At 37.0% G+C, this 17,110-nt stretch overlaps 2 protein-coding genes across 2 annotated transcripts; both read left to right on the top strand.

The window, feature by feature from the left end:
• Positions 1-4,898: 4,898 nt before the first annotated feature.
• LOC146936659 (F-box protein SKIP23-like) lies at positions 4,899-6,366 on the top strand. The gene has a single exon (XM_085751351.1). It carries the CDS (start codon positions 5,073-5,075, stop codon positions 6,213-6,215), a length of 1,143 nt encoding a protein of 380 aa, XP_085607477.1. The 5' UTR covers positions 4,899-5,072; the 3' UTR covers positions 6,216-6,366.
• Positions 6,367-8,217: 1,851 nt separating this feature from the next.
• LOC146936658 (uncharacterized) lies at positions 8,218-16,329 on the top strand. Its single transcript, XM_085751354.1, has 2 exons — positions 8,218-9,136; positions 15,712-16,329. The coding sequence occupies exons 1-2, from the start codon at positions 8,810-8,812 to the stop codon at positions 15,730-15,732; spliced, it is 348 nt and encodes a 115-aa protein (XP_085607480.1). The 5' UTR covers positions 8,218-8,809; the 3' UTR covers positions 15,733-16,329.
• The last annotated feature ends 781 nt before the right edge of the window (positions 16,330-17,110 follow it).

Raw genomic sequence — 17,110 nt, 5'->3', positions numbered from 1 at the left:
TACTGGTCAGAAGCTAAGTGAGACAGCTTCTGAAGTGGTAATCAGAATCTAAATGCAGCGGAATAAAACGGAGAGAGAGAAGAAGAACGACACAAAGCAATTATACTGGTTCCTTCCACAATCCGGAAGTAGTCCAGTCCCCCTTGCACTTCCAAGGAGATTTCACTAAGAGTAATATCTGATTACAATTGCTCAAGCACACCTGCAAGAGACATCCTTTGCTTAAGCACACTTTGCAAGAGTCTTCCTTTGCTCAAGAACACAATCAAGAGACTTCCCTGCTCAAGCACAACTGCAAGAGACTTCTAACTAAACAAAATTACACAGAAAATTGTTTAAGGTTGAACACTTGATATACAATCAGAGGTGCTCACAATACAAATCAGATACAGACTCAATAACTTAAGAATTTCTAAGATGAAACTTTGAGACACAGAAATTCTAAGTGAATGCAGAACAATTTCAGCAGAGGTTTGACACTTGTAAAAATGTTGTGAGTCTTTCGTTCAGCATTACCAATTCTCTATGTCTTCACTCCTTTATATAAAGGTGTGAAAGAGACGTTGTGAAATTGCTAGCACATCAAAGAGTCGTTGTTGAAGCTTGATCTTTCACCAATAATCTTTTGCCTGATTTGGTTGTTGTCCTATGAAGAACAAATTTGAAATCCATTCCTTATCCAAAGGAACATCTTTGCAGGCGAAGCCGTATTCTGGAGCTGTTTTCTTGTCTTGTAGCATGGACACAAAACATAGTAGTGGAGAAGGTGGTTGTACAGTTCGTACAATAGTACAATGTCAACGCTTTCGTCCAAATTGCAAGCACATGCCTTAAAACACTTTTGAAATGATCGTTGCAAAGTTCCACTAATCTTTTGCTGTCCTTTGATGAATTTCGATCCTTGAAACAACTCTTGAATCCTTGGATTTTGCAAATCCAGTTGATTTTTAGCTTCTGGTGAAATGACTTCTGATGAGGCAGCTTCTGATAATGTAGCTTCTGATGATGACGTGGCGCTTCAGGACTTCCAGTCTTCAGGAGCACTAGTCTTCAGGAGCGTTATTCTTCAGGAGCGCTATTCTCTCTTCAGGAGCAGCTAGACTTCAGAAGCGCTTTCCATCTTCAGGAGCAGCTAGACTTTAGAAGCGCTTTCCATCTTCAGGAGCGAATTGCGTTCAGGAGCATCTAAGCTTCAATTTCGTTGTTTTCTTTTGCTCTTTATTTGCTCATTCAGAACCAATAAATGATGTAACTTTTTAATTATGGTCCTGTACACTTGAACAAATATTAGCTAGTCCAATTTACAATTTTTTAATACCTTGTTATCATCAAAACTCTTTAAGGTTCATTGTTAAACACATTTTGTTCCAACAGGCAAGACCCTGGTTACAAACAGTTTGTCAGAGATCAATGGAATTCTTTTAATGTGGTAGGGTGGGGTGGTTTCATTTTGAAAGAAAAGTTGAAATTAATTAAATTAGCTTTAAAGGAGTGGCATATCAATCATAGTCAGAATTTGTCCGGTAAAGTCGATACTTTAAAAGTGCGGTTGTCAGAATTGGATAACAAAGGGGAGGAGTCGGTTTTCTCAGAGGGCGAACTTAAGGAGCTGCATGACATTACATCAGACATCCATTCTTTATGCCGGATTCACACTATTATTTGTTGGCAACAGTCTCGGTTACAGTGGTTGCGTGAAGGAGATGCAAATTCGAAGTACTTTCACTCCAGTTTGTCAAGCAGGAAGCGAAGAAACGCAATTTCTTTGATTTTCGTGGAGGGTGTGGCGGTGGAGGGGGTTAATCCTATTCGTCAGGCGGTTTTTTCTCATTTTGCGTCGCATTTTAAAGCGTTGAATGTGGAATGGCCGAATGTCGATAATCTTCCCTTTAAGAGATTGTCTTTTTCAGAAGGAGGTAGTTTGATCAAACCTTTTTCTTTGGATGAGGTTAAGGTGGTTGTGTGGGATTGTGACAGTTATAAGAGTCCAGGTCCTGATGGGGTGAATTTTGGTTTCATTAAGGAGTTTTGGAGCGAGCTGAAGGTTGATATCATACGATTTATGTCAGAATTTCACAGAAATGGGAAATTAACTAAAGGTATAAATAACACTTTTATAGCACTCATACCAAAAGTTGAAAACCCTTAAAAACTTAATGACTTTCGTCCTATTTCCTTGGTGGGGAGCATGTATAAGATTCTGGCTAAATTACTTTCTAATAGATTGCGATTGGTTATTGGGAGTGTAATTTCTGAGTCTCAGTCAGCTTTTGTGAGAGACAGACAAATCCTTGATGGCATTCTTATTGCTAATGAGATTGTTGACGAGGCTTGTAAAAGTAAAAAAAAGCTTATGTTATTTAAGGTATATTTTGAAAAAGCTTATGACTCTGTTGATTGGCGTTACCTTGATGCGGTCATGGAGAGAATGGCCTTTCCGACTTCGTGGAGGAAGTGGATTAAGGAGTGTGTTTGTACAGCTACAACATCTGTGTTGGTAAACGGGAGTCCGACACCTGAATTTCCACTAGAAAGGGGTTCGAGACAAGGAGATCCTTTATCCCCATTTCTTTTTTTACTGGCTGCAGAAGGTTTGAATGTTATGATGCAATCCATGGTTGAAAATAATATTTTCTCTGGGTACTCTATTGGGGAGCACGACTCTATGGCTCTTTCTCATCTTCAGTTTGCAGACGACACGCTTCTTGTGGGAGTAAAAAGTTGGGCAAATGTTCGTGCTTTGAGGGCTGTCCTTCTTCTTTTTGAGGCGATGTCGGGGCTAAAAGTAAATTTCCACAAAAGTTTGTTGGTGGGGGTTAATGTTTCAGAGTCTTGATTGAATGAAGCAGCGGCTATGCTTGGTTGTAAAGTAGGAAAGGTCCCCTTTTTGTATTTGGGTCATTTGATTGGTGGTGATCCGAGGCGATTATTGTTTTGGGAGCCGGTGGTGGATAAAGTTAAAAGGAGACTATCAGGGTGGCGTAGTAAATTTCTATCTTTTGGTGGTCGTCTGGTTCTCCTTAAGGCTGTCCTGTCCTCTCTTCCTGTCTATGCCCTTTCCTTCTTCAGAGCTCCATCAGGTATAATCTCTACCCTTGAATCTTTATTTATAATTTTTTTTTGGGGTGGGTGGGAGGACCATAGGAAAATTTCATGGGTTGGTTGGAACAATATTTGTGCTAGTAAAATTAATGGTGGTTTGGGGGTGAGGAGGATGAGGGAGAGTTTAATGTTTCTCTGTTAGGAAAACGGTGTTGGATGTTACTAGTCGAGAAAGGTAGTTTGTGGTATAGGGTGTTGGTAGCACGTTATGGTGAGGAGGATGGGAGGTTGGCGGTTGGGGGCCGGAGTGTTTCTTCGTGGTGGAAGGAGGTGGCGAGTATTCGGGACGGGTTAGGTGAAGTAGGTGAAGGATGGTTTAGGGACAATGTTGATCGTAAGGTTGGTGATGGGGTTGACACGGCGTTTTGGTTGGATCCATGGGTGGGTGGTGTGCCTTTGTGCGTTCGGTTTGGGCGTTTGTTTGAATTAGCTTTTAATAAATCCATTTCAATGGCAGATATGTGTGAGTTAGGATTGGCGAAGGGGGGAGGCGTGGCAATGGCGTAGGCGATTGTGGGCCTTGGAGGAGGAGTTGTTAGGGGAGTGTAGGAGTTTACTATCTGACATTTCCTTGCAGCATAATTCTACAGATCGGTGGGTGTGGAGACTTGATCGGTCGAATGGTTATTCAATTAGTGGTGTTTACCAAATGCTCACCAGTCATCTGGTCTAGACATCAGAAGTTTTATCGGATTTAATTTGGCACAAACAGGTTCCCTTGAAGGTCTCTATTTTTGCGTGGAGACTCCTATGGAATAGACTACCGACGAAGGATAATCTATGCACGCACGGTGTTATTCCTCATGATAATCAACATTGTGTGATGGGGTGCGGTGACTTTGAGACTGCGCAACATTGTGGGGGCAAATTCGATCTTGGCTAGGGATAGCTACCGCCGAGCCTTTATGTTTGTCAGATCATTTTTATCAGTTTGTGTATTCAGCAGGTGCTTCTCGTACTATTCGCACTTTCATGCAACTTATCTGGTTGTGCTATATGTGGGTTCTGTGGAATGAAAGAAACAACAGGGTCTTCAAAAATAGGGACCATATTGTTCACCAAGGGGTAGAGAAAATCAAATTACAATCTTTTTGGTGGATGAAGGCTTCTAATATTTCTATCCGTAATAATTTTCATATGTGTTGGTCAAACCCTTTTGTTTGTATGGGCATTGGCTAATTTGTTTCTGTTTGTCTCACTGTTGTCTCTGTAATTGTATACTGTTGAATTTTTTCTAGCACACCTTGTGCTTGAAATTTCTCTTTGGGTTTTAATATATATTCCATTTTTGCTTGTTCAAAAAAAAAAAAAACAGGACCTTTTGTCACTTTATACAGGGGCGAAGGAAAGAAAGAGGACGTGAGACGCAACATTGGGTTCATGTGCAAAACTCGCAATCTGCAAAGTTAGGATTTATCTCAGAGTAACTTGGTTTCATAGGAGAGTGCAGGATCTTACTTTTACTGACCATATGGTTTTAAATTTTAATAGATATGTTGATAGCTCTTTTGGTGGTGATGTATATCTTTTTTTGGTGGTTATGTGTATACCCGCACATAATTCCGTAGCAAATGACGCAGAAAAATCCGCATGAAGATACTTCATTGTTAAGTAACCATAAAGAAAAAAAGATACTTACTTGTTAAGTAAACAAAAATTAAAAAAAGATACTTTCCAATGAAAATAACAAAAAAAAAAAAAAATACTTCCTTGTTAAGTAACCAAAAAAAAAAAAGAATACTTCCTTGTTAAGTAATTTGGAATATTAATAGATTCATTGCCACAGTAGTAATACATCTTAAAGTACTGATTGCAATATCTGAAAATACGTAGCATTTGTATACTTGTAAAAATCTGCCACATTGCTTCCTCATAAGACAAACCACGTAAATATCCAAAGAAGGAGCTGCTCACTGTATAAAAAGAACCAAAAGCTCAATCCTACAAAAATCAGCAACCTAGCTCCATCCATGGCTGAGGCAGATTGGTCTCAACTTCCAAAGGATCTTCTCAATCTCATATCACAACGGCTCAACAATGAACTCGATCTCATTCGTTTTCGATCTGTTTGTTCCATTTGGCACACTTCCATCCCAAATCATCATAACATTTTACCCTTCAAATTCCCACTCGTCAAATTCTCATACACCTATATCATAGATATTGATTCCATCAACAATAAAGACAACACTTCCTTTTGTCACCTCTCAAAAAACAATATCTTCCTCATCAAACCAAAACAACAACAAGAAGACCAAACCCTACGCCCTTGGTTGATAAGAATTGTCCAAAGCTCAATTGGAAAAACCCAACTGCATCACCCACTATCACGTGACCCTTTTCATTTTCCACATGTGCTTGATTTTAACCAATTCTCCCTCCTCCATTTGGGATGCATGTTCACCGCAGATGACAACTTCCTTGAACCCTCTCCTTTTCGCTTCATGTACCCTGAAAAGGTCGTTGCTGTCACAGGCCATGGAAAAACACCTATTGTTCTCGGAAAGTTGACCTTTGCACCCCAACCAGGACTGTTCAAATGCGGCGATGAGACTTGGAAGGTGATCCCCGACATGTCAATTAAATTCGGAGACATCTGCTTTTTCAAAGGGCGGCCTTATGCTGTTGACAAAATTGGTCGGACATTTATGATTGGGCCGGACGAATCGAATGTCCACTTAGTTGCTGAACCTTTGATTGATGGAGGGGACATAAAATTCTTAGTCGATAGAGAGGGAGAGTTGTTGCTAGTGGACATTTATGAGTGTTTTTGTTCCGAGTTACCCGGTCCTGATGCTATAAGGGTTGATGTGTTTAAGCTTGATGAGAAGGAGAAGAAGTGGGTGAAGTTAACAACTTTAGGGGATAGTGTTTTGTTCTTGGGGAATGACTGTTCGTTTTCTGATTCTGCTTCAGATTTGTGTCTTCCTAGAGGAAATTGCGTTGTCTTTACTGATGGTAGCGACTTCCGGTATTTTAAAAACATGTGGTGTGGGAATTGTGTTTTTTACTTGGATCAAGGCCTTCTTTCACCTTTGTCTGATTGCCCTGAAATTTTGAACTTGTTCTGGCCACCTCCAGAGTGGATCGTCCAAAGTAGCCTTCGTAATTGAGTATGTTGTCTTACATTGAAACGTTTCTAATTTGATTGTAATATTTCTTTAATGTTTTTATTGTGTTATTTCTCTTTGGTATTTCTTGAAACGAGCATGAATAGAAATATTGAAATGATCTTATACTTTGACCATGAGTTTTTCTAACTAATTCATTCTTGAAGTCCCTCCGTTCCCAATTATAAGCAAATTTGACTTTTTAGGTTCATTCAATTAATGATATATGTGATTCATAACCAATACAAGTTTGGGGTTGTTGGATGACAAATCATGTTGTTTGGTTTGAAGGCATGTAATTTATTTTACTAATTAAACATTGAAATGCTCTTTCTCTAACTTTCATATTTTTTATGATACAAATTCATTTCATCATTTAGTTGAGGTTTGGTCCTACTATTAATTGCTTGACAACTTATTTGGCACCGCATATTTTCTCTTATTTATATTTTACAGAAAAGGTGGCAGAGTTTTAGAATTTTTCAACAATTGTTGCGTGTAAGCTTGATTCATGTGAGAGTGTAGTTCTTACCTTTACTGTTCCTGGTAGGGCTGGCAATGAACCAAACCAACTCGACAATAGTTCGGAACTCGATTCGACAATTAACTCGTTGAACTTGGTTCATGAACCAAATGAGCCGAACTTGAGCTGAAAATTAAGTTCGTTAAATAAATGGGCCGAACTTGAGCAGTATATAGTTCGACTCGGTTGGTTCATGAGCTGGCTCGATAATATATATACATATTTATATTTATTTATTGGTTTAGTAAAATTTAATAAAGTGCAAACTTAAATATTAAAACATGAAATATCTAATTTATTACAACCTTCCTCTCATATTTAAGTACTTGTTTTTTGAGAAAATATTACTAATTTAATTAACAATTAACAATAATTATAAGAAAAGAGAGAAAATAATTAACAATTAACAAGAATAATTACAAGAAAAGAGAGAAAAAAAGAAGCTAATAATATACAAATGCAGGCTTAGGCTTTTAAGTTTTAACAACGCATATGTACTAAAATTTGTCCCACATCGGTGAGTTCAATCACATCAGTGAAGAAGAGTTATTATAAAGAGAAGCATAAGGGGCATCACAACATTAGTAACTATATGGTCGTCGCTTTTTTCCTGTGGTCTTCAACTTCCATAATTTAATGAGTTCAATTTTTGTTGTTTTTTTTTATAAATAAAATCAAAAGGTCAAAATTTTGAATTATGTTACTCGAGCAAACGAGTTGAACCTAACGAGCCGAACCGAGTTGTTCGTGAACTTTAAACCAGCCGAACTCGAGTTAAAAAAATGGTTCGTATCGAACTCGAGTCGAGTTTCAAGCCGAGTCAATTCTTATCGAGTCGAACCGAGCTCAGATGAATTCGACTCGACTCATTTTCAGCCCTAGTTCCTTGTTTTAAATTTTCAAGAAAATAAGAATTAATGTCGTGAAATTGTTCGTATTTCTTCTGCATACCTTCCGGATTTACTGTACGTTGACACTTACAACATTATAGAAGTGAGAAACTAAGCAATTTTCTCAACATCTCTTTACTGGTTATAATAACCTTAATACTTGTAAGGCCTAAAAAATAAAGTTTGGCTTGAAACTATATTTGGGAAAAAAGTTGCTGTCTTTATTATTTCTTAATATTGCGTAAAAATACTGCAGACGATGGTGCCCATAGACATTAAAGAACTTTTCTGTTTTTGTTTTCTTGTATGGTTTTTAGACATAAGTTGGAACATTATAACTCGGTCAATCGGGAAGATTTGGATGGTCCTGTTATACACATGAATGATGTCAATGCTTCTAGTTGCAGCAAAGCAACATTTTATGCAATTTTTAATAATGTTTCAAATTCTGTTTATAATATTTAGATTATATTTTATTTTAATGTATCAAAAAGGTTATTCTATTTTCTTGTTCTGATATTAATTGAATCATATAAGATGTTACTATTTTGAATTTCAGCAAAATTTCTGAGATTTCATTGTTAAATAATTGTTAAAATGTGATGCATATTTCTAGAATTCTCTAGAATGCATTAGTAACCTATAGAATGTTATAGAATGATGTACATGCCTAGATTTCTCTAGAATAGTTTAGTATGTTTTAGAATTAATTAATACTACACATGTAGTATGAAATGCCATGAAGAGTCTAGAAAGAACTATCTAGAACATGACATTCACACCTATAAATAGGCAAGCATGTACTCATTTGTAATCAATCCAATCAATCCAATTTGGAGACAAATACAATATATTCTTGCTCCAAGTCCTCACATTACTTACTACTATATTTCAACTATCAACTAAAGCCTTCTTCACTATCCAACTACACTCTTAACTATTTTGGAGACAAATACAATATATTCTTGCTCCAAGTCCTCACATTACTTACTACTATATTTCAACTATCAACTAAAGCCTTCTTCACTATCCAACTACACTCTTAACTATCACTACTACCTAAGTTACTAACAGTGGCATCAGAGCTACGTTCGATCATATATTGGGCGTAGACAATTTATCCACCTAAATTTCAACCAAACCCTCCTTATATTCTACACAATTTCTAAACTTTTCCCTAAGCCATGGCTAATAACATTCAACCATCATCTATGACTATCCCTACCTTCAATGGTGAAAACTATGATTTTTGGAGCATTAAAATGAAGACATTTTTTTGCTCTCAAGATTTATGGGAGATTGTAGATGAAGGATTTACTATTCCCGCAGACATTTCAACTCTTAATGCAGCTCAGAAAAAGGAGTTGAAGGAAAATAAACAGAAAGATGCAAAGGCATTGTTCTTTCTGCAACAAGCGGTAGCAGACAGTATCTTTCCAAGAATAATGGGAGCTACAAGTGCCAAAGATGCTTGGGGCACACTAAAGGAGGAGTTTGAAGGAAGTGACAAGGTACGTGCTATTAAACTTCAGACTCTAAGACGTGAGTTTGAGTTATTAAAAATGAAAGAGTCTGAGACCGTAAAAGAATATTATACCAAGATAAAAGAACTAGTGAGTCAAGTGAAAACTTACGGGGATAGTTGATAAATGCCAAGAAGTGTTAAATTCATGTTATATTTTAAGCACTTTTTGTTGCTTGCTTTGCAAGTAATTGAAGGAAAAGCCGAGAAATAAGCGTTAAATGCCTTATTACGCTTTACTTATCATTACTCTATCCTTTTGTGCATGAATTAGCCTCAAGACATTGATCAAAGACGAAAATCATGAAAAAGTACTATTTGGGCAGAAGCTGATCCAGGAGGCATGCAACTCGCACTCAAACTCGCATATGCGAGTGCTAATGCAAGCAACTCGCAACTGCGAGCTCCCTTACTCGCAACTGCGAGTTAGGGCGGTTTGACCTCCTCATTTATGACGTGGCATCTTATCATTGGTCCAGAGAAGCAACTCGCATCTGCGAGTGATGTAGCTCGCATCTGCGAGTTTAGGCAGGGCAGAGGCTATAAAATACCCACTTGCTATTCCTTGAATAATGAGTTATGTGGGGATCGTCTTAGATATTTTGAGGATCCTTTTCTCTCACTTTTAGCTTAGCTTTTTATTGTAATTTCATAGAGAGAAGTAATGTAGATCATATAGAGTGAGAGTGGTTTTGGAAGTTGGATTATTATTCCTTAGTTGAGACATCACAAGTGTAATGAATCCTTCCTTTTCAATCCATCCTTGCAAGGCTTCCATGATGATGTGTAGCTAAATACCCTTTGTTGGGATGAGAGGTACTTGACCCTTGCTAAACATGTAATCTTTTGATCTTGCAATATATGGTTCTAGCAATTTATATTCAATATTGTTGTTATTCTTGTGTTAATGCTTTCAATGAGATTCAAGATGCTTTGGACACAAACTCTTGAATCTAGAGCTAGAGTAGCAATATATCTTAGGTTAACTTACTTGACATCTTTGTTAATCTTGTGATAATCACCATAATCAAGAGTTAAATGCTTTCGGATACTTAATCAGGCTGGACACGGTCGATTAGGTTATTTGATCGACTTTGTTATCGTTTAAGGGATTTGGACACGAATGTTTAAACGATACCTTAGAGTTAATTATATCACTTTGGACACAAAGGATAGTTTAGAATTGATTGTGATAATGTTGTTTATAAAGCTAGAATTCGTATGGATCATTAGGTTACGTGTGACGCTTGGTTAAGGAACTCTACTCCTAACAAGTTTCAATCCTTATTTATCTCAACTTTTACTTTTTGCAATTAGTTTAGCTAGTTACATTTCAATTCAAACAAACAAGTACTCTTAATACTTGGAATGATAATTGATGTTAAACTGTCCTTGATAACGCACTATTCCCTGTGGAGACGATACACAAATACTTATCTTGTTTGATGCTAAGAACGACTTTCATCAAAATGGCGCCGTTGCCGGGGAATGGTGTTTAGTTATCATAGATAGAACGATTGATTTATCATTTTAAGCATTTGTATATAATCCGTAAATATTTTTCTTTATTTGATAGTTGTTTGTACTAACCCCTTGTTGATAAACAAAGAAAAGTTTCTTGTTAGTTGTTTCCGTTTTAGGATCACCACCTAGCCAAAATCATGGCTGATCATGGTTACTTCAACTTCTATACTCCACCCGAGTATGAATCCTATCCACAGTATCAGCAACATTCTTATGAAGATGAAAGATATTCGGTGATTGAAAATACTTTGAACATCTTCATACAACAATCCATGATAAACATGCAAGATACCAACCAAAGATTGAAGACTTTATCACTTCAAATTGAGTTGATTCAAGCACAAATAATGGATAACCAAGCCAACAATCAATCCACTCTTGGAGAACAAGAAAATAATCCAAACATGATTGAGAGAGTCGGAGAGATTGTTGAAGAAGTTGTTGTTCAAAATGAGGAAGTTACAACTGTTGATATTGAAGAAGTCATGGTGGTTGAGAAAAAGGAACGGTTACTAATCAAGGAAGATTTAATGGAAGCAAGAGGGAAGAAAGTGAACAAGGTAGAAATCGATCGGGTAATTGATGAAATTTGTACCTTGTTCAATAAACCAAAGCTAGGGAGGTCATGGATTCCAAGTCATTTGTTCCTAAAGTTCATGGAATTTCTCCCAAAGCAAAGGAGTACAAAAGATGATGTGCTTTCCGTTTCATTTTGGCCGCCCTAACCAAAAAGGCGTCGAGCTAACGACGTAAAACAAGCGCTTGTTGGGAGGCAACCCAATTTTGTAAGTCCATTTAGTGTTTTAATGCATAATTAGATATTAGAGTCATGTGCATGCATTACACCATCCAAAAACAGAAGCCAAACAGAGAGCAAAAGTCTGAACCATAAGTACTCGCAACTGCGAGTAAAACAGCTCGCAACTGCGAGCTGAATGGGTTTTGACCAGTTGACCACCAAAACACTCGCATCTGCGAGTAAATCTGCTCGCACCTGCGAGTAGCTGCAGTTTTGGGCAGTTACGAAAATCAATGCCACTAACCAGCTTTAACTCCCCTCACCCACTCATTATCTCCTCATTTTTTCGGTTTTGTTTCTCTCACCACAAAAATTCCAAAACTTTCTTCTCTCAACACAAACCCTTGGCAACACAAACCCTAAATTATTCAAAGTTTCAATCAAGTCCAAAGCAAGTCAAATTTCATCTTCCAATTCATTTCTGCACTTGTATTCTTTTCAATTTTAGGTTTGTTGCTTGTGCCTTTTAACTGTAAATACGTGAATGCATATGAACCCTAGGGTAGAAGATTGTTTTGGGAATTCTGAATCTGTATAAATGCTACCCATTTGATATGATGAAATTGAATCTTGCATAATTTGTAATGTTTGTCACTCTAAGCCACATTTGTTAAATAACCCTTTTGTAAATTTTGAAAATAAAATAAAATTAGGGGTTTTGTGGCACAAATTCGATTTTCTGAACCAATGCATGATTCATTTCATCTAAATTGTCAAACAAGGGTGGTAAATACTTTGTGTAGGTTTAGAACATCATGGCACTGAGAAAAGTTTGAAAAAGATGCGTTTTTGCCAAATTCTGGGCAACTCGCATCTGCGAGTGAACCAACTCGCATCTGCGAGTATCTTCATAAACTCGCAACTGCGAGTGCATCTGCTCGCAACTGCGAGTTGCAGCAGAACTTGCTGCATGTTTCTGTGATTTTCAACTTTTTGATCCTGCAACTGTTTTATTATGTTTCATACTGGTATTAATTGTATATTCTATGTTGTATGGTATTTTTCTGGTTGTTTTGCAGGCATGACACCTAAAAGAATTAACACCGGTAAGAGAAAGCAAGGCGAGTCATCCGTAGCTCAGCCCCCAACCCAAAACCAGTCCTATGATCAGGAGAGATTTAAGTCTAGGTACCACCAAAACAGATACAATGCCTTGCTTAAACAGCCCTTGTGGACTGAGAGAGTTGTTCACATTAAACTGGATGGACCATATGGCAACTTTCACAAACTTTTCCTTGATCAAGGGTGGACCAGGCTCTTAAACCCAATAACCAAAATCAACCAAGAGTTGGTGAGAGAATTCTATGCCAATGCCCTTCCTCAAAACCCTCAAACCGACCCTTTCACTTTTGAAACCTTTGTGAGGGGTAGGACAATCAAGTTTGATCGTGATGCCATAAACACATTCCTAGGAGATCCTTTTGACCTAGATGTTGAGACTGAGGATGGGATTGATGATTTCCACAAGAAACAAAACCTAGGTCACTTTCTCCTTGATAATATCCACGATGAGATAAAAAAAATTCATAATGCTAGAGGGGGAAACCTATGACAAAAGTGATGCGGGTAGAGAAAACATTGCCCAATATAAACTGATGAAACCACCAGCCAAACTGATGTTTCGATTCATCGTCCATAATGTCAAGCCTAATAGTCATATGCTCGATTGTTCCATTGATGTCTGCCCATTAATTTTTTACATTCTCAAAGGCATCAAGGTAGATATAGCTCGAACCATTGCTTGGCAACTAAGAAAGGTTGTGCTTCAAGGCCATGGGGAGCCAAAAACCCGTCTCTCATTTCCTGGGTTAATCATGGGTTTGATCAAAGACACCCACATGAGGATGCCCACTGATTATCATGAAATAATCAAAAACCCCATTGATGATGCCTTCATTACCCGTTACATCATGGGTCAATCTAAAAAGGGTAAGGGTAAGCAAGCTTCATCATCTAGGGCACCTCCCTCACAATCCGAGCCTCAAGTTGCACCTTTTCCATTCCCACCAGCAGCTGGTTTTGATTTTGCTAGATATGTTCAATGGCAACATGAGAATAATGTGCTTAATTATAATATGATGTCAGCCATTCATCGGGAAAACTTGTACTTTCAGCAATCTCAATACATTATGCAGCAGCAGCATGGATACCCTCCAGAGATCATGGACCAGTTCATGGCACCTCCAGCTTTTTAAGAGTATGTGAATTGGCCTGAGGACACGCCAAAACCCTATGGAGGGGGTAATTTCTTTGCAGGTCAGGAGGATGCAAACATGGAGGAGGATATTGGTGGTGTAGGTGATGGTGATGACCGTGATGATCCGGATAGAGTTTCGAGTGCAACCTCAACTCATGATGGCTCGGATGATGATATGCAGTCTTGAGGAGGAAGAAAAGATTTGAAAGCTCATCCTTTTTTGAATGATATTTTATCAAGCTTTCAATCAATTCTTGCTGTCTTCCTTATTTTTATTTTGCTTTCTCTTTTGTTAGCTTTGAACAATATTTTGTTGGTTATTTTTATTTTAGCACATGTACTCGTACTTTGTTACTTATTCAGTACTTTGTTTAAGTATTTTGGATATTGATGAATGGTAACTTTTGTTTCGTTTTAATTAGTATTGTGATGTTCGTATTTATATTAGTATGGTTTAATTTTATTTTGTAGTAAAATAATGTGTTAGCGTTTTTCAAGTACTTCATTTGGTTTTAATTTAAAAGAATTGTGGAAGTTTCTTGCGTATCACTCTTGCTTTAAATTCAATTCTCAGATGATTGATAATGATTCATAGTTGTGATCAAAAGCGCAAAGCCAAGGTACAAGTTTCCAGTTTTTCTAGGTTTTTACTCGAATATGGAACGAGTACTTTGTACAAATTTCATTTCATTTAGTTTTTCGCAATAATTTATTTATTTTTGAACCACTTAGTTCTAGCCTAAAAGTGAGGAAACCTCAAGTGTTTGTACATATGCAAGGAGACCGGAATTCATTGTTTAACTCGATTTTGTTATTTTAAATCCAATAATTGTTTTTAATTGTGTGAAGGCATAGAAGTGATCAAGGCACATTTTTGTTAATGAGTGAAACATACTTGACCACAAATAGCCTACCTTGTGAGTAGAGCGAGTACTTGCTAACCCACTTGAGCCAAATAAATTGGAGTCATCAATTATGAACTGTCAATTCATAAGCACAATGCTTGATGAAGTTGCCTTTAAATTTTTTAAAATTCAGTTCATTCTTGACGCACTTTAAGACTCTGGTATGTTTTTAATTGTTGAACCCTAAACCTTCAATGTTTATTTGTCCCTTATGCCTTAGAGTAGAGGAACATTCAAATAGGGTATTTTGATTCAAGTTGGGGAGAGAAAGTAGATGTAAATCTTATGTCAAGTATAATGGTGTAATTTTATCTTTGATCAAGACAACATGTTGTTGTAAATACAAAAGAAAAGAAAAACAATGTGTACATGAAAAGAAAAAGAAAAAGAGAAAAAGAAAGAAAAATCCAAAAAGAAAATAAGTTGTCAAGATCAAAGTTTGTCATGTTTAAGCACCAAGGGTTTGTAATGATTGGTAGATAAGATGGTGAATTTTAATGGTTGATACAAGGAATGTCCTCTTTGATAGGCTTTTTGATTTCAATTTCCCCACATATGACATTTCTTTTGTAGCCAAACCAAGTTATAACCCTCAAAGACCTTTTGATCCATGTTTTTATGCCTTTTGAAATGATATTTGGATGGACACATAACTTGATTGGAATGTTAACTAGATTTTCGGATGTGTGTTCATAACCCTCATTGATTTGTTTTCAATTGTTTATCTACTTTCAAAGAAGTGTGTTAGGTGTGGTTCGTAAATAAATGTATTATTGTTTTGAAATATTTGACATGAACTTTGTACTTAGGACTCATCTCATGTAAGTAGTAGAATTTTAGATTAGTTGGAAACTTAGACTTGCCCGCGCATTCACTTTTAAATCATTCATCTGAAGATGTTTTCAAAGCCTGTTGTACTTGTGTCTTGTCATTTACTTGTTTGATTTTCAATCTTTTGTTTGAGGACAAACAAAGAGTTAAGTTGGGGAGAGTTTGATAAATGCCAAGAAGTGTTAAATTCATGTTATATTTTAAGCACTTTTTTTGCTTGCTTTGCAAGTAATTGTAGGAAAAGCCGAGAAATAAGCGTTAAATGCCTTATTACGCTTTACTTATCATTACTCTATCCTTTTGTGCAGGAATTAGCCTCAAGACATTGATCAAAGACCAAAATCATGAAAAAGTACTATTTGGGCAGAAGCTGATCCAGGAGGCATGCAACTCGCACTCAAACTCGCATCTGCGAGTGTTAATGCGAGCAACTCGCAACTGCAAGCTCCCTTACTCGCAACTGCGAGTTAGGGCGGTTTGACCTCCTCATTTATGACGTGGCAGCTTATCATTGGTCCAGAGAAGCAACTCGCATCTGCGAGTGATGTAGCTCGCATCTGCGAGTTCAGGCAGGGCAGAGGCTATAAAATACCCACTTGCTATTCCTTGAATAATGAGTTATGTGGGGATCGTCTTAGATATTTTGAGGATCCTTTTCTCTCACTTTTAGCTTAGCTTTTTATTGTAATTTCATAGAGAGAAGTAAGGTAGATCATATAGAGTGAGAGTGGTTTTGGAAGTTGGATTATTATTCCTTAGTTGAGACATCACAAGTGTAATGAATCCTTCCTTTTCAATCCATCCTTGCAAGGCTTCCATGATGATGTGTAGCTAAATACCCTTTGTTGGGATGAGAGGTACTTGACCCTTGCTAAACATGTAATCTTTTGATCTTGCAATATATGGTTCTAGCAATTTATATTCAATATTGTTGTTATTCTTGTGTTAATGCTTTCAATGAGATTCAAGATGCTTTGGACACAAACTCTTGAATCTAGAGCTAGAGTAGCAATATATCTTAGGTTAACTTACTTGACATCTTTGTTAATCTTGTGATAATCACCATAATCAAGAGTTAAATGCTTTCGGATACTTAATCAGGCTGGACACGGTCGATTAGGTTATTTGATCGACTTTGTTATCGTTTAAGGGATTTGGACACGAATGTTTAAACGATACCTTAGAGTTATTTATATCACTTTGGACACGAAGGATAGTTTAGAATTGATTGTGATAATGTTGTTTATAAAGCTAGAATTCGTATGGATCATTAGGTTACGTGTGACGCTTGGTTAAGGAACTCTACTCCTAACAAGTTTCAATCCTTATTTATCTCAACTTTTACTTTTTGCAATTAGTTTAGCTAGTTACATTTCAATTCAAACAAACAAGTACTCTTAAAAATTGGAATGATAATTGATGTTAAACTGTCCTTGATAACGCACTATTCCCTGTGGAGACGATACACAAATACTTATCTTGTTTGATGCTAAGAACGACTTTCATCAAAATGGCGCCGTTGCCGGGGAATGGTGTTTAGTTATCATAGATAGAACGATTGATTTATCATTTTAAGCATTTGTATATAATCCGTAAATATTTTTCTTTATTTGATAGTTGTTTGTACTAACCCCTTGTTGATAAACAAAGAAAAGTTTCTTGTTAGTTGTTTCCGTTTTAGGATCACCACCTAGCCAAAATCATGGC

This window comes from Medicago sativa, chromosome 3 (genome assembly GCF_051527215.1).
Source record: "Medicago sativa cultivar Bolivia chromosome 3, Bolivia_mono, whole genome shotgun sequence".
Lineage (NCBI taxonomy): Eukaryota > Viridiplantae > Streptophyta > Magnoliopsida > Fabales > Fabaceae > Medicago > Medicago sativa.
Note: the sequence above shows the minus strand (reverse complement) of the source record. Positions and strands in the feature narration are given on the sequence as shown.

Bases quoted from the DNA above. Each gene is read 5' to 3' on its own strand.
- LOC146936659 (XM_085751351.1), top strand. From the start codon at position 5,073: ATGGCTGAGGCAGATTGGTCTCAACTTCCAAAGGATCTTCTCAATCTC.
- LOC146936658 (XM_085751354.1), top strand. From the start codon at position 8,810: ATGGCTAATAACATTCAACCATCATCTATGACTATCCCTACCTTCAAT. The intron at 9,137-15,711 runs GTACGTGCTATT...CCTTTTGTGCAG, and splicing joins AGTTTGAAGGAAGTGACAAG to GAATTAGCCTCAAGACATTG.